Here is a 17,588-nt window from a genome sequence, read left to right as displayed (position 1 = left end):
TTTTAGTTAGTTTTTAGCTAATTACACTTATTCTCCTCCTCGTGATCCTTGAATGCCGGAGAATAATGCTCCTCTCTTCGCATGCTGTCGTTCCATCCAAACAAGCAAGCACGAGAAAAGGGAGAAATTCAAAACCAAACACAAAAAAAATGTGGAATCCTAACATTAAAAGGAGGTTCAACCAGAGCACAAATAACGCATATGGAGGCCTTTGTAGGCATTGAAATCTTAGGATTAGGGTAGTAAACGAGTCGAATTTTGGGATGTTAAAGCTTGTTTGATAAGGTAATCGAGCCAAGTCGAGTTTAAAATGAGCTAAACTTTTGAAATGATTGTTTAAACTTGGTTTGGTTTATATTTTATGAGCTTAACTTGAGCTTGATTTGTTTAGATGTTATCGAGTTCTCAATTCAAGTTTGACTTGAGCTTGGTTCGAATTTAGTTTGTTTAGATATGATCGAACTCTCAATTAAGGTTCTTTGATTATTTGAAAGTTTTACTTGTTTGATTGATTATTGAGGTTGATAATTTAAATTTATTTATTTATTTTATTATTTATTTAATATATTAATAAGAATTTTATTAATGAACATGATTTACGAATATCGTTCATGAACATTATTCGTAAATATCATTCACAAATGTTATTCACGAACATTAACGAGCTGAACACATATATATTTAAATTTATTTATTTAATTTAATCAGTTATTTAAACTTATTTATTTAATTAATTATATATATAAATATATTGAATAAGAATAAATAAATTTTTATTAAATCGAATACTGAATTTATTCACGAGGACCGGTCCAATTCCGATCTAAGTTACGAAGGATCGATCCCTCTCCGATTCAAATAGAATTGTCCGATTCAGACATAATATCATGCGGCGGCCTAGGGGCAAATCAAAACCAAACCAGCATTAATGACCGGAAGCGTCAGGCGTCGAAGAATCGGTTTATAGAACGGCGCGGCAAGGCTCGTGAGGACTGAGGAAGGAAATCAAGAAACGGCGATCCGTGTCACACGTGGTTGGCACCAGCTGCAGGCCTCGGCCGGACTTGATTCCACATCAAGCTTCGATTGTAACGGAGTTTCCCGCCCTTATTTATTTGGGTAAAAAACAAAAGGACGATCCAAATTAAATCAATTTTAAAAAAAGGACTCCTGATTTTAAAAAATAAAAAAAAATCAGAGAACACCTCTCTAATATTTTACACCGATAATACTTTTATTTTTTTAACCGTTATGACCAGATAATATAACGTATAAAAGTTACTGTAATATAAAATCTTACTGTTATAATTATTTTAAAATAATTTCAATTAATTTAAAATATTTTTTAATATGTTTAAATGTTAAATAGTTTTTAATATAATAATATTTAGAATTTATTTGATTTAGTGAAATATTTAATTTTTTATATTATAATAGCTACCAAATAACTTTTAAGCTATGATCAAATCCTAGATTTTAAAATTTTAAACCATAAATTCTAAACACTAAAATAGTTGATTTAAATCGTAAATTTTAAACTCTAAAATAATTAATTGATCCGGAGGTAAGAGCCCGGGACCCCCTAACGAGGGGTCAACGCCACGTGAAGGTCAAAAGGCCAGGTGGTCCGTCGAAGAAGGGTGAGCCGACCGGACTCAGGAGAAAAGGGCAAGCCGATCGGTCTGTCAGTAAACATCTGATAGTAAAAGGCGCCCTGACAGGGATCGGGGTTCAGACGCTCAATGAAACAGTAAATAATGACCGAGCGGAAGGCCTAAGAGAAGGCAAGACGTAATGGGCGCGCCGCCCGGCCGGCGCAGGGAATTAAAGCCTTCAGGACGGCGCTCTTCGTCTAGCCGGCCGGATGGACGTCCTGGCGGTGGGTAAATAGGGACAGGAACATCTGCTGACAGCCGTCAAGTCGTATGGCTAAGCCATACTCCTAGTCTAACAACGGGGTGTCCTGTTGTCCCATTGAAGGCGCGATGGGACTGTAGCAGTATGGCGTCAGGTAAGCTTTCTGACAGACACATACCGAGGTATGGGCTACGGGCACGTATGCGCCTCGGTGGGCGTGCAGGAGCTCTTTCACCGCTCTATATAAAGGGTCCTCACCCTTCGTCGGAGGTACGCGTTCTACGATTTTTGGAGCCGCTGATTTGTTGCTTGCTTGCCTGACTTGAGCGTCGGAGGGTCGTCGACGGGAACCCCTTCCCGGCCCGACTTCTTTGCAGGTTCGCCGGAGCGTCGTCCGACCGGCCTGAGATCCACGTCAGCGACCCGGAGAGCGCCCCGTGCCCAGCGTCCGTTGATTCAGCATTTGGACAGGATCAATTTGGCGCCGTCTGTGGGAACGCTCCTGCATCCGAACGGAAGCAATGAACGAGGCTGGACGACAACACATGGTGACGCTTTCGAAGGAGGAACTCGACGCTCTAATCGAGATAAGGGTCGCCACGCTTGTGGAGCAAAAACAGAAAGCAACAGCCGAGCGGCCGGAGAAGCAAGCAACGTCAGCGTCTGGTGGTCGAGCGGAAACACCACCGCCTACCGTTCTATTCCGTCGGGCCCTATTCCGGACGCCTCCTGATGCTGTAGCAGTGAATCGCAATCGGGGATCTTCGTCAGATGAAATACGAATACGGGACAACAGAAAAGGCAAGGCCCTCCGAGCAGACGCTTCTCCCGAGCGGAAGCACCGACTGCCACAGTCCCATTTCCCTCAAAAGCAGATACTTCATCTCCCGAATTCAACTTATAGCAAGCCCCTCCTTCTGGAATCTCAAGAGCGGGAGTTTGATGTCAGGCGATGGATCAACCGCATACGAGGGGGTTGGGTGGACGAGCTGCCGAGCGGATGAAGATGGATTGACACTTGGATCCACCATGAAGCGCAAATTATCTCCAGCCTATCCGGGGCAGGGTGAAAGGTGCACCAATAGGATATGTGCTGTATATTTTCCGTTTGGTTGTATATTTGAAATGTAGAAGGCAAAATGTTATAATGTGCGCAATTGGCGAGCGACCTATCTTCATGGTGTATAAGATCCGAGCCAAGCACTCGAGGCCGAAGGCCCCGAGCCATTCGGCCGGAGGTATAATATCTGAGCCAAGCGCTCGATCAAGAAGGCCTCGAGCCGTTCGGCTGGAGGTATAGTATCCGAGCCAAGCACTCGATGACGAAGGCTCGTGGAGCAACGGGAGCAGAAGGCTCAAGTAAAAGGATAACGCAGCAGGCCGCCTCCACATCTGGTGGGCCGAGCGGCCATGGAGGACCGACCGGGGAGTTTCGCCATCCTCCTGGCCTTGATAAATTTCGACGAGTACATTGTATCCACCTCACTCCACGGGTATTCGGGAGTTGAGAAATTGAGTCAGATCTTATGCTGATCGGCAGGTTAGTCTTTCAGATATAGTTTCTTTCGGGCATAGAATTCATCGTAATTTTCCGAAAGAAGGCCCGTGCCGATCGACCTGGCGTATATCATCGGAGCTAAATGCTCGACGAAGAAGGCCCCGAGCCGTTCGGCCGGAGGTATAATATCCGAGCCAAGCGCTCGATGAAGAAGGCCCCGAGCCGTTCGGCCGGAGGTATAATAACCGAGCCAAGCTCTCGACGACGAAGGCCCCGAGCCGCTCGGCCGGAGGTAATAGTATCTGAGCCAATCGCTCGATGTCGAAGGCCTCAAGCCGTTCGGCCGGAGGTATAATATTCGAGCCAAAAACTTGACAACGAAGACCCCGAGCCGTTCGACCGGAGGTATAGTATCCGAGCCAAGCGCTCGATGCCGAAGGCCCCGAGCCGTTCGGCCGGAGGTATAGTATCCGAGCCAAGCGCTCGATGCCGAAGGCCCCGAGTAGTTCGGGTGGAGGTATAATATCCGAGCCAAACGCTCGACGAAGAAGGCCCCGCGCCGTTCGGCCGGAGGTATAGTATCCGAGCCAAAGGCTCGACAACGAAGGCCCCGAGCCGTTCGGCCGGAGGTATAGTATCCGAGCCAAGCGCTCGATGCCGAAGGCCCCGAGTCGTCCGGCCGGAAGTATAATATTCGAGCCAAACGCTTGACGAGGAAGACCCTGCGCCGTTCGGCCAGGAGTACAGTATCTGAGCCAAGCGCTCGACGAAGAAGACCTCGAACCGTTCGGCCGGGAGTATGTTATCCGATCTGGGTGAAAGGTGCGTTAAATGTAAATTTATATATACATTTTGGTCACCTATGTCCTTGTAATGCAGGAAGCAGAAATAATTAAAGGATGACAAATAGCTTCGACGAACGGCAGTGTCAAAATTAGCCTTAATGGCCGTCGAGCTCCGACGTTAAATATCGAGAGACGAGCCGGCGTCTATAAACGTCCGAGCGGAAGACCGTCGAGCTCCGACGTTAAATATCGAGAGACGAGCCGACGTCTATAAACGTCCGAGCGGAAGACCGTCGAGCTCCGACGTTAAATATCGAGAGACGAGCCGGCGTCTATAAACGTCCGAGCAGAAGACCGTCGAGCTCCGACGTTAAATATCAAGAGACGAGCCGGCGTCTCTAAACGTCCGAGCGGAAGACCGTCGAGCTCCGACGTTAAATATCGAGAGACGAGCCGGCGTCTATAAAGCGTCCGAGCGGAAACCGCGAGCTCCGGACGTTAAATATCGAGACGAGCCGGCGTCTATAAACGTCCGAAGCGGAAGACCGCCGAGCTCCGACGTTAAATATCGAGACGAGCCGGCGTCTATAAACGCCCGAGCGGAAGACCGCCGAGCTCGACGTTAAATATCGAGACGAGCCGGCGTCTATAAACGTCCGAGCGGAAGACCGCCGAGATCCGACGTTAAATATCGAGACGAGCCGGCGCCTATAAACGTCCGAAGCGGAAGACCGCCGAGCTCCGGCGTTAAATATCGAGACGAGCCGACGCTATAAGCCCGGCGAAGACCGCCGAGCTCGGCGTTAAATATCGAGACGAGCGGCGTCTATAAACGCCCGGGCGGAAGACCGCCGAGCTCCGGCGTTAAATATCGAGAGACGAGCCGGCGTCTATAAACGCCCGAGCGAAAACCGCCGAGCTCCGGCGTTAAATATCGAGAGCGAGCCGGCGTCTATAAACGTCCGAGTGGAAGACCGCCGAGCTCCGGACGTTAAATATCGAGACGAGCCGGCGTCTATAAACGCCCGAGCGGAAGACCGTCGAGCTCGACGTTAAATATCGAGACGAGCCGGCGTCTATAAACGTCCGAGCGGAAGACCGTCGAGCTCCGACGTTAAATATCGAGAGACGAGCCGGCGTCTATAAACGTCCGAGCGGAAGACCGTCGAGCTCCGACGTTAAAAATCGAGAGACGAGCCGGCGTCTATAAACTCCCGAGCGGAAGACCGTCGAGCTCCGACGTTAAAAATCATGAGACGAATCAGCGTCTATAAACCCACCGATCGGAAGGTAGTCTAGTTCCGACGGTAAAATTTGACGGGCGACCCGGCCTACAAGGCCGCCAGGCGAATGGTTTCCTGCGTAAACCTCGGTCGGGCCCGCCGTAACATTGTATGGCCGAGCGGCTCCTTTATAAAATGTACTTGGGGAACAAAAAACTTAAGACCAGGGCAGGGGCAAAGTACCGCCGAACGGATAAGCACTTCTAAACCTTGCCGAGCGGACTAATATAGCGGTCGTTACTCAATCAGATCGGCAGTCCAGTCAGTCGGACTTCGCCTCCTTCGACTAGACTTGAGGGGAAGGCAAGTGATCCGGAGGTAAGAGCCCGGGACCCCCTAACGAGGGGTCAACGCCACGTGTAGGTCAAAAGGCCAGGTGGTCCGTCGAAAAAGGGTGAGCCGACCGGACTCAGGAGAAAAGGGCAAGCCGATCGGTCTGCCAGTAAACATCTGATAGTAAAAGGCGCCCTGACAGGGATCGGGGTTCCGACGCTCAATGAAACAGTAAATAATGACCGAGCGGAAGGCCCAAGAGAAGGTAGGACGTAATGGGCGCGCCGCCCGGCCGGCGCAGGGAATTAAAGCCTTCCGGACGGCGCTCTTCGTCTAGCCGGCCGGATGGACGTCCTGGCCGGCGGTGGGTAAATAGGGACAAGAACATCCGCTGACAGCCGTCATGTCGTATGGCTAAGCCATACTTTTAGTCTGACAACGGGGCGTCCTGTTGTCCCATCGAAGGCGCGATGGGACTGTAGCAGTATGACGTCAGGTAAGCTTTCTGACAGACACATACCGAGGTATGGGCTACGGGCACGTATGCGCCTTGGTGGACGTGCAGGAGCTCTTTCACCGCTCTATATAAAGGGTCCTCACCCTTCGCCGGAGGTACGCGTTCTACGATTTTTGGAGCCGCTGCTTTGTTGCTTGCTTGCCTGACTTGAGCGTCGGAGGGTCGTCGCCGGGAACCCCTTCCCGGCCCGACTTTTTTGCAGGTTCGCCGGAGCGTCGTCCGACCGGCCTGAGATCCACGTCAGCGACCCGGAGAACGCCCCGTGCCCAGCGTCCGTTGATTCAGCATTCGGACAGGATCATTAATTTTTCTAGCAGCTAACAAGTAGTGTTTAAGATCAATTATTAAATAGTATCTACAAAGCAATTATTAATTTCTAGATATTGTAGTAACTACTCACTTTTAAACATTGTGACTCACATCAATTTTTTATAATATCTATAAAATTTTAAATAAATCATATATTTTATTAAATTTAAATAATTACTTTTCACTACGTATTAAATTACTATTTTAAAATTTTTATTATCTTTATTTTTTTATTATATTCTTTTCTCTTTTATATTTTATTATTATTTTTCTTCTTATGTAATATTTACTTTCCATTATTCAATTCATTTCTTTTATTTTTTTTTCTTTTTATCAAATTAAATGATATTTTAATATTTAGGAATTCATTTTTTAAATTTAAAGAAATAATATTTATGAAATCTAAATTTAGGTAATAGATAGGATAGCTGATGTAAATTTTTTTTTATTACGTAAAATATAAAACTTAAGGTCAATTCTATGGTTAAGAAAATTGATATAAATATTCTAACCGTTATAAAATAATTTCTACACATTATAATAATTAGTCATAGTTCTAAAAATAAAAAACAATGTTATACTAATAAAGGATAAAGGGTATTTTACCGTTAAAATATTTGATGAATGTCTTTTATTTTTATTTTTTAGTTTTTACCAATGCACTCTATAATTTGGAAAATCTTTTTAATTTTTCCCTATTTATTTACTAGAAAAATATTATTTCAAATTTTTTATAATTTTATTTTCAATGTTTGACTTTGTAAAATAAATCACAATTGAATTCCAATTCATTTTGGGATGACGAAAAGTTTTATATTAGCCTCTTGAGTAAAATAGCAAACACTTATGAAGACTTAATCGTCTAGCTTATTCAGATGATTAGGAATAATAATTTCGAGTAATTCGATATTCAACTTAAATGGATGAGAATAAAAAAGAAATTTTTATACCCGCTTATAATAAATAGGTATTTGAATATGGGTATGAAGATAGATGTGATAAAATTCTACCCATACTCTACCCGATATATATATATATATATATAGAGTTTTGATCTCCTGCGCGCTCGCACAGTGCGCGACTGCACGTGCGCAGGAGATCGCTCAGTTTTTTTTTTTTTGATTTTTTTAATATTTAAATTTAAAAAATCAATTAAAAAATTTAACATTTCCTTATATAAATTTTTAATACCTTAATATATCCCCTTAACATATTACAATACTCAATAAATGCTTAAATTAATTTTATTTTAATTTTTTTTTAAAACCAAACACTATAACTTAAATGGAAAGCCTAAACCCCAGAGGTAAAATCTAAAAAAAAAAATAACTTTAACACTATAACCAAAGCCAGAACCCTAGAAATAAACTCTTAAAAAAATATTTTATTATTTATTTTTTTCAATTATTTTTTAATTCATAAACAAATAATTAAAAAAAACAAAAACAACTAAAAAAACTCATATACAGTGTTGAATCCTGCGCGCACACAGTCACGTACTGTGCGACGCGCAGAATATCAACACTATATATATATATATATATATATATATATATATATATATATATATATATATATATATATAAATGTTATGCTGCGGTGTAATTCTTGCGGTTTGGTGCGGTAGAGATGAGTTGGCATTCCATGTCAAAGCCAAAAAAAAAAAAAAAAACGCGGCATCATCTCTCTTCTCGTCTTCTTCGCCGACCTCGCCAAACCACCGACTGCCGACCTTCCACTGGACGCCCGGCCACCGTCGGCCGGATTCCGGCCGGATCGCGGCCGGATTCTGGCCAGATGGCGGTCGGAATCCGGCCGTTTCGTAGCCAAAATCTGCCGAAAACGCTAGCAGACACAGCGCTGCTGATTCTGGCCACGATCCGGCCGGAATCCAGTCGCGATCCGGCCGGAATCCGGTTTTCGGCAGATTTTGCTTGGTTGATCGGTCTGGGGACCGATCAGACTAGGGCCTGATCGGTACACAGACCGATCAGGAGACTCCCAGACCGATCAGGTTGGAGCCTGATCGGTCCAGGTCGTTGTTCTTTGTTTTCTTCTTCGCAGGTGCAGATATAAAGACTCGCTGACGTGGCAAGTACCGCAGCAAAACCGCACATAAGGCACCGCAACATAACATTTCTATATATATATATATAATTGAGAAAGAAAAAAATTTTAACCTGTTTTTTTAGAAAAAAGATTTAGTTTGTCTTTTATTTCATCATCAATACATATTTCATCTTCTTTTCTACGAAAAATGTTTACCCGATCGAAGGAGCGCGAGACGAGAAAGAACTGACAAGTACATTTAAATAAATTTTTTTAAAAAAAATAAAAATGGTAGAGAGTAATAGGATGATGGGTAAAATATAGATACCCGAAAATCCGATAAGTATGGGGATAGATATAAAAGTTGAATATCCGATGGATATAGAGATGGATATAAGTATAGATATAATAAATGAAAATAAATATATAGAATATAAAATCCTATTCAAATTCTACCCATTGCCATCTCTACATACGATTAACATTCTTATGTCTTTTTTTTAATGAAAATCTCATATAATGTGGCAAAAGGTGATTCGCTCATCCCAGTATCTCCATCAATCTGTCCATAGGTCAAAACAGAGGAGATAAATAACAGGTGGCAAAAAAAAAAAAAAAAAATCGAATATTAGACCCTTAATTATTAACGGGAGGATATCACCATTGCACTGGCCATTTTTCTTTTCGTTTTTATTACCGTCGAAGACCGTTTTAGACATTATTTATTATTTATTATTTTCTCTACATATATTGATCGAGTTTCCATTATCGTCTGAAGGTGAGCCAATATGGAAGGCGAAGGCATCATCCACAGGCAGGTGGAGGCCAACGGAATCCAGATTCACCTGGCGGAGAAGGGGGAGGGCCCGCCGGTGCTGCTGCTCCACGGCTTCCCGGAGCTCTGGTACTCGTGGCGCCACCAGATTCTCGGCCTCGCCGCCCGAGGCTTCCGCGCGCTCGCCCCAGACCTCCGTGGATACGGTGACTCCTCCGCGCCGCCCGATGCCGCCTCCTACTCGGTCTTACATATCGTGGGCGACATCGTCGCCCTCCTCGACGCCCTCGCCCTGCCTCAGGTTCTCCGATCTCCCTACTTCTCACGAGAAATCTACCTTCCTTGAATAGGCTCAGCTGTTCCAAAGTTTGAAATTGATTGCTTATTAAAAAAAAAAAATTAGGTATTCTTGGTGGGGCATGATTGGGGGGCACTCATAGCTTGGTATATGTGCCTGTTTCGGCCGGATAGAGTGAGGGCGCTTGTGAATCTCAGTGTGGCGTTTTCACCATTTTTGCATCGAAACCCTAACGGCAAGCTTGTTGACTACTTCAGATCTCATTATGGAGACGACTACTACATCTGCAAGTTCCAGGTGCGCTCCTTATCCTCATCCACATCCTATCTGCAAGATTCTACTGTTGTTTAGTTTCCTTTTCAAAATCAAATCAAGTATATCATTAGATTACCTTGTTTTTGATAAAGTTTAAATAATTTTGATCAAAAGAGTATTTTAATATAATAGTTTATTTGGAATCTAGGGTTCAATGTTTTAGGATCTAGTTATAATTGTGTAACAACTATTGGTAGCTGCTATAGCCTGAAAAATCATCAAACTAAACACTATGCAGTAGCTATCGAGTAATTTCTACAGTTGTAGCATAGAATAGTTATGTTTGAATTTGGCTGGAAATTGTATGGTGTTGTTGATCAAGTAGCAGTAACAAAGGGTATTTTCAGATAGGAATAAAGAGTATTTTCTAGATAAAAATATGATAGGATTTTTTTTTTTTTTAAAGATAGGGACATCTTTTGATGATTTGTATAAAAATGGGAAGCCCTTTTCATTTTTGACTTTCTTTTAAATCACTTTCAGATACACTAATGTTGCACTCTTATATCGATTCCCTTCTGGGCATGCATCATTTATTTGAACAACGTGCAGGAACCTGGAGTCATTGAAGCAGCTTTTGCTCATATTGGGACTAGAAATGCATTGCGAAGATTTTTCTGCTACAAGGGTACCAATCATTTAACTGAGCAGGAGAATGCTTCATTGCCTCCGTCTTGGCTTTCAGAAGAAGATATAAGCTATTATATAAGCAAATTTGAGAAATCTGGATTCACTGGTCCGGTCAATTATTACAGATGTTTGGATTTGTAAGTATCACTCATCCTCCATTTTGATCTAATCAAGTTTTAGCACAAGGACAGTTAAGAACTTTAGCTAAGTATTAAGATGACTAAGTTATTATATGTTTAGCATTATATTCCATATGGATAAGTTCAAATTTCATATCTCAATCTCTGGAATACTCATGCAGAAATTGGGAACTGGGAGCACCATGGTACAGTGCACAGATAACAGTTCCAGTAAAGTTTATTGTCGGTGACAAAGACCTAACGTACCATTATCCAGGTATCCAGGACTACTTGCACAAAGGTGGTTTCAAGCAAGATGTGCCATTGCTTGAGGAGGTGGTTGTGATGGAGGGAGTAGCTCACTTCGTCAATCAAGAAAAGCCACGTGAGGTTACTGAACACATCTACAACTTCTTCAACAAGTTCAGTCTTCTTGCTTCAAAATTATAGCTTGGTCCAAAAGATCATACGCAAAAGAATAAATAGAGTTAGCAAAATATCATCTTTTGACTCCAGAGGGGGTAGGTACCCTTGGATGTTTGTCTTGATAGTTTTGTAATATTGTTAACCATTAGCTACCTTTTAGAGGTAGACTGAATAAATCTCTAACTCCTTTGAGTTTGAGTTAATTTGATTATGAATTGATCAATTTTAGTTAGTTTTTAGCTTATTACACTTATTCTCCTCGTGATTGCTATGCTAAGTGTTCATCCTCCAACCAATGTGGGATCTCAAGGAAGAGATTATTGTATGCAATTTCACCATACTTTGTAAGAGGTTATTTTTAAGATTCAAATCTATGACCTGTAAGCTACACGACAGCAATTTTATCGTTGCACTTGAATGCTGGAGAATAATGCTTTCTCGTTGCATGCAGTCATTCTATCCAAACGAGCAAGCATTCAAAAAGGGAGAAAATCAAAAACCAAACAAGCACTAATGACCATAAGGAAACCAAAAACATTCGATTTAAAGCAATTCAAACTATCAAGTTTGGAAGTACCTTAATCCTGTTCAGAGATGCACAAGTCCAACTAGAGGAATGCACTTCATTGAATTTCTTTGCCATAAACTCGTTGCCCCTAATATATCAGTTATCAAGTGATTGTTTTCCCAACTATAAGACTGATGGTTGTTGGCTAGTTTACCGAATAACAATATTCCATCCAAGTGAAATAGTGATCATCTAATAACATTTAACCGATATCAAGACAGATGAGCAAGAAGTTAATCATGAGCCAAAAAAAAATCTTCTTTAACAATTAAGAATTAATGTATACAAAGAGTGCATTAGTTGATTATACAACATTTTGAAAGTTGAATGTGCAACATACATTTCTCTTAATCCCTTTGTCAAAACAAGCAATCATTTATGACTCCATATTCGGAGAATCGAAAAGAATCCTACTAGCTAAAGTTTGAGCTCCTGCCAAAATCTTAGTGTCGTTTAAATAAACATATCGCTAATAATGAAAATCTCACAGCCGTTACTGCCGGTGTTGGTACGAGCTTAACTTTAAATTAAGAAGCTGTTGATCCTTTTGCAGATCACCAATAATCCCCACAAGAACAAGCTCCATCCCTGAAATGATGAAACCTATTGATATCTCTAATGATAATCTCCCTGGAAACAATCTTGCATATGTACTTGAATGCCATATGACAATCTATGCAAACTCGGAGATTCTTCTTCACTCTAATGGGGGCTCCAGCTGGAGTACTTATCAATGCAAATGCTACCGCAAGTCTCTCGCTGTGGTGAGAGAGGAGGATTTCCTTCTCTCCTGGCTCGACGTCATGGAGGTCGATCTCAAGCTTAGGGATGTATCCTGCTTTTTTCATTAGATCACCAAGCTCCTCTAGCTTAGCATAGATCTCAGCTGTTCGGTCATGACTTCTATCTCCCACTATGAAAGTATAAATCATACCCTTCAATTCGACCCAGCTCACTGCAGGTTCTTTCTTCACCCTGCTATCCTTCATTAACCTCCTGGCCGTAGCAACATCGTCCCACATTCCAGCCGAAGCATACATGTTTGCAAGAAGCACATGGGTTCCAGATTTCTCTGGTTCAAGATTAAAGAGCACCGCAGCTGCTTGTCGACCCAGTTCTATATTTCCATGAACTCTGGCAGCCCCTAAAAGTGCTCCCCAAACCGACGCATTGGCTTCAAAAGGCATGGCGTGCACGAGTTCCATTGCCTCATCTAATTTACCAGCACGTCCAAGAAGGTCGATCACGCAGGCATAATGCTCTTGTGTTCGTTGAACTCCGAACATCTCTTCCATCGAATCAAAATAATGTTTTGACTCCTCAACAAGGCCTGCATGGTTACAAGCAGAAAGAACACTCGTCAAAGTAATGTGATTTGGAGACACACCATCGTCGATCATTTTGGAGAATAAAGCCAACGCCTGTTTTCCATGTCCGTGTTGGGCAAGCCCTCCGATCATAGCAGACCATGAGACAACCCCCTTTTCTGGAATCTCAGAGAAAGCTAAGGTCGCATCCTCGATACTCCCGCACTTGGCATACATGTTAACAAGTGCGTTCCCCGTAAACACATCAGACATATTACCCATCTTCAGCACATGCACATGAATCTGCTTCCCTTGTTCGTAAGCAGATAGACTGGCACACGCATTGAGAAGGCTACTATAGACATATGAATCTGGTTTAAGCTCTTGACTTAGCATTCTAGTGAACACCTTGAAAGCCTCTTCCCCTTGCCCACTCTGCGAGTGAACTGTGATCAAAGATGTGAAAGCCACCACATCGGCAGATTGGCATTCCTCGAAAATTCTCCCTGCTTCCTGGACAGAATTACACTTCCCGTATGCATCAATTAGGCCATTTACTACATGAGGATCTGACAGAAAGCCAGTTCTCATCGCAAGCCCATGCACCTGCTTGGCGATACCGATTGCCTGTGCGCTTGCTGTGGATTTAAGAACAGCTGACAGTGTGGTTCGGTTTAAGCTCAAACCTCCATTTCTCATGTCAGAGAAAAAGGAAAGAGCTTCATCATCCCTTCCGCAATGTGAGCACCCAGAGATCAAAGCATTCCATGCCAACAAATCTCGTTCAGGGATCGAGTAAAAGGCTCTCGTAGCATCATCTAATCGATCGCATTTTGCATACATATCAACAAGGCCGACACTGACAAATGAATCAGAATCTAAACCAGACGTGATCAAGCTACCGTGTATCTGCATGCCTAAATCCAACATTTTTGCCCCCGCACAAGCTTTGATAATGCTGGACAAAGTGAAAACATTAGGAACCATTCCTGAGGCCTTCATCTTCACCAACAAAGCCAATGCCTGGTGATCATGTCCATGCAGAACACAGCCAGCAATGAAAGAGTTCCATGAAACTATATCGGGTCCAGCAATCTTCTCGAAAACAAATGAGGCAGCTTCGAAATTACCTGACTTAGCATACATGTCGACGAGGGCATTGGCTATGAAAGGATCTGAATGGTAACCGAGTCGAGTGAGATAGCCATGAATAGCTTTCCCACAGGACAAATCTTGCGAGCCAGTGCAAGCATTTACAAGGCACGAAAACCCGAATTCATTAGGCCTCGACGCACCCAATGCCATCTTCTGAAACAGACTGATCGCCTCCTCAAACCTGTCATTTCTCACAAAGCCAGCAAGCAAACCATTCCATGAGACGCTGTTCGGCTCGGCAATGCCCTCGAAGAGCCTCTTCGAATCTGATAGGCGCCCAAAGTTGGAGTACATGACGACGAGTGTGTTAGCGACGAACACATCGGACTCGAATCCGGTGACTACGATTAAGGCATGGACTTGTGTGCCGGCGACGAAGTCAGAGGAGACGGAGCAGGCCTTGAGAACGGAGGGGAGGGTGAACTCGTTGCTCGGGACGCCCAAAGACCGCATCTTCCGGAAGGTTTTGAGGGCGTCGCGGCCGAGGCCATTGTTGGCGAAGGCGGAGATGAGGGCGGACCAGGAGACATGGTCCTGGTCGGGGAATTCCTCGAAGAGCTTCCGGGAGGACTCCGGGGAGCGGCATCTGGAGTAGAGCGAGAGGAGGTGGTGGCAGAGGGGAGGGGAAGACGAAAGGCGTGACTTGGCGAGGAGGGCGTGGATCTTAGAGGCGCCGCCGATTGAATGGGTGGAGGAGATAAGGGCGATGAGATCGGATATGGAGCCGGTGACGGTGGGGGTGGAAGTTTCGGCAGGAGGAGAGTGAGAGGGTGATAAGTCGGCGGCGGCGGCGACGGTGTGGAGGAGGGTTTTATGGGAGAAGGGAATAGAGGAGCGTAGGGGTTTGGATGATACGGGAAGGAGGATGCTGCAAGGCTTCATCACAAGACCCAGGCACAACTGAACTCGAGTATGTAGTCCGCCGCCAGAGGCCCCAATCCACCATGTATTGAAAACCAGACCGGAACGGTGAACCGGACACTCCGGTTCATTTCGATGCCCAAGTAGACCCCTTTCTCCCTCTCCCTCGCCCTCTCTGGCGCGCGGCAGCGTAACACGCCCTATATTTTGGAACGATGACGCCCCCACTTTATTTCTGTTTTTAAAGTAAATTACGTCATAATTATCTAACTATTTTTTATTGTATTATTTACATTACTATCTCTGATGTATATTTCTCGTCTAGATCTGAATCGAGACGTATTACAACAATTACGATATTATTACTACTATAACTGAGCTACGATACAGTAACAGAGTGTTAACTTATCGTTATATCACGGTTCAATTCTCAATGATAGTATATTTATAGGATTTATTTCTCGTACTTCAAGGGACCGGGCTAAGCATCTAAGAAATGGTGTTACCTAGATTAATGAGATATAATGTAGCAGTTATGATTTATAATTACACAACTGAGTTGTCATATAGTTGTAAAAGTTATAATTTTATAGGTGCTACAACTAAGCTGCTACAACGTGAACAGGGGTGGATCCAGGATTTTGAGTTTGGAAGGACCATATATTAAGTAACGAAAATAATTATTATACGTTGCATCTATGGTGATTGGATTATCCTTCCCTTAGAAAATCTACCAAAACTTTGTTCAAAATATAGCTAGAACTAATAAACCAACTTAAATCTAGACAGATATTTAAAAAAAAAATTTTGAACCATCTAATGCATAAAAGGACTACTCCAATTCCAAAAGTTACTTAGAACTATAAGTGTACATGCTTTTCCTCAGAATATGTGATCTTCAAGTATGAGACGTTCAACTCACAACTAAAAACTTCACGGGAGGAATACATTGAAGCATTGTTGAAAACAAACTAATAACAAGTTTCTCAAGGTAGAGAAATTAATATATTTAATATCCACAACAATTTTTGATATGGGTCATTTACCAGTATTGTTGATATAACAAATCAAAATGTATAAACAAGGTGAAAGACAACAGAGAAAAATGACACAACCTTCAAAATTTTGAAAATTTTAATATAACAATGCTCAATACTGTTAGGCAAATTGGACTCTCGGTGCACAACAGAAGGTCATACCTTTGTTACATATAAATTTTACTGTTCTCTGCTGCAATAACTCACTCTATCAAATTCCTGAATCTGATAACTTACCAAGAAAATCTATCTAGAACTGTTTAAAATCAAGCAAAAAAATTATCAAAAGGTAAGTATAACCATAAAAAAAATATACTAAACTTAAAAGGCAATTGGTCTGAGAAATCTTACTTGATAAGCTGTTGGTTCACTATCAATGCAGCTTCAATGCATTCCATAAGCGGATTAGCAGCCATAGCTCCTTCCTTAGCACTACAAAAGGATGTATCTTAGTCAAATAGAACAATGCTATGTGTGCTACTAGTACAATTTATGGCAAATAACAAATATCATTTACAATAGGATAAACATGCTCTTGCACCTCCGTCTAGGAAAAAGGCAAAAACACAAAAGACTAAAAATATTATAGATATATCTTACAAAGAGGTCAAATGGCTTCCTATCTTTGAAAATAATGAACGTGGGCAATGCCTCAAATGGAAGCCTCGCGAGGTGGCTATCTCGCTGCCTTGTAGGGCAACAACTACTTCGCGAGCGACCACGTCGCTGCCTAGCACTGCCTCGTGAGGTTTCCACATCGTTGCCTCACAAGGTAGCGATGCGGTGGCCACTCGCTCGGGAGGCTACCTCGTTGGGCAATGCAAGCGGTCACATCCCCATCCTTTTTGTGGAATAGAAAAAAAAAGTTTAGGGTTACCTGAATTTGATACAGGTTCCTTGCTTGCTGCGGAGTGCGAAGTGAGGAGGGAGTAGTTGCTACAAAAAGGGAAGGAGACAAATTCACATCCACATACTAAAATTGGCAATTTAGAAAACCTGCAATAAGATATCAGCAAGGCTTTGACGACACTCGGCAGCAACTTGGATCGAACTGCTTCAACTCGCTGAATGTACGAAGCATGCAAATACTAAACAAATTCTTCCCCCAAAATAACAAACAAACAAAACGAGAGAGGAAAGAAGAAATGAAGAATGCTAGAGATTTTGAAAGAATATAAATCTGCAATCCGACTTTGGAATAAGATATTCTTCCAGAATTACCTACTACCTATCATTGTTCACAGTGCCTCTTTTAACAAAGTAAGCATGAACTAGTTCAAAATGCTTTCAGCAAAATTAAAGTTTTTAGGACTATAAAGCAGACCAAAACCAAGATTCCAAACCTCAAAATGCAAATTTGTCTTGTAGTTAGGGTGAAAAAATCCTAGCGGAGCGACAAGAAAGAGAAGGATCAAGAACCATCATTGGCATAGAACCAACGCACTGACTACGAAGGAGAAAAGGATCACAGAGAACACAATAAATCCCCTCAAAAGCACAACTTTCACCCACTCCCATGTTAGATC

General features: G+C 42.8%; 2 protein-coding genes across 4 annotated transcripts; one reads left to right on the top strand and one right to left on the bottom strand.

Annotated features, from left to right (window-relative positions):
• The first annotated feature begins 9,281 nt into the window (after positions 1–9,281).
• On the top strand, positions 9,282–11,381 carry LOC122041791 (bifunctional epoxide hydrolase 2-like). 3 transcript variants are annotated; one of them, XM_042601593.1, is made up of 5 exons: positions 9,282–9,647; positions 9,750–9,941; positions 10,512–10,726; positions 10,891–10,914; positions 10,986–11,381. In XM_042601593.1, exons 1-5 carry the CDS (start codon positions 9,360–9,362, stop codon positions 11,038–11,040), a joined length of 774 nt encoding a protein of 257 aa, XP_042457527.1. In that variant the 5' UTR covers positions 9,282–9,359; the 3' UTR covers positions 11,041–11,381. The 3 variants fall into 3 exon arrangements, with proteins under 3 accessions (XP_042457527.1, XP_042457528.1, XP_042457526.1); XM_042601594.1 differs by lacking the exon at positions 10,891–10,914; XM_042601592.1 differs by having other exon boundaries at positions 9,284–9,647; positions 10,891–11,381.
• A 570-nt stretch (positions 11,382–11,951) lies between these two features.
• LOC122041790 (pentatricopeptide repeat-containing protein At4g14850-like) lies at positions 11,952–15,102 on the bottom strand. Its single transcript, XM_042601591.1, has one exon. The coding sequence runs from the start codon at positions 15,044–15,046 to the stop codon at positions 12,257–12,259; it is 2,790 nt and encodes a 929-aa protein (XP_042457525.1). The 5' UTR covers positions 15,047–15,102; the 3' UTR covers positions 11,952–12,256.
• Between the last annotated feature and the right edge of the window lie 2,486 nt (positions 15,103–17,588).

The sequence above is a fragment of the Zingiber officinale genome, chromosome 2A (assembly GCF_018446385.1).
Source record: "Zingiber officinale cultivar Zhangliang chromosome 2A, Zo_v1.1, whole genome shotgun sequence".
In the NCBI taxonomy this organism is placed as follows: Eukaryota; Viridiplantae; Streptophyta; class Magnoliopsida; order Zingiberales; family Zingiberaceae; genus Zingiber; species Zingiber officinale.
Note: the sequence above shows the minus strand (reverse complement) of the source record. Positions and strands in the feature narration are given on the sequence as shown.

Bases quoted from the DNA above. Each gene is read 5' to 3' on its own strand.
- LOC122041791 (XM_042601592.1), top strand. From the start codon at position 9,360: ATGGAAGGCGAAGGCATCATCCACAGGCAGGTGGAGGCCAACGGAATC. The intron at 9,942-10,511 runs GTGCGCTCCTTA...AACAACGTGCAG, and splicing joins ACTACATCTGCAAGTTCCAG to GAACCTGGAGTCATTGAAGC. The intron at 10,727-10,890 runs GTAAGTATCACT...ATACTCATGCAG, and splicing joins TATTACAGATGTTTGGATTT to AAATTGGGAACTGGGAGCAC.
- LOC122041790 (XM_042601591.1), bottom strand. From the start codon at position 15,046: ATGAAGCCTTGCAGCATCCTCCTTCCCGTATCATCCAAACCCCTACGC.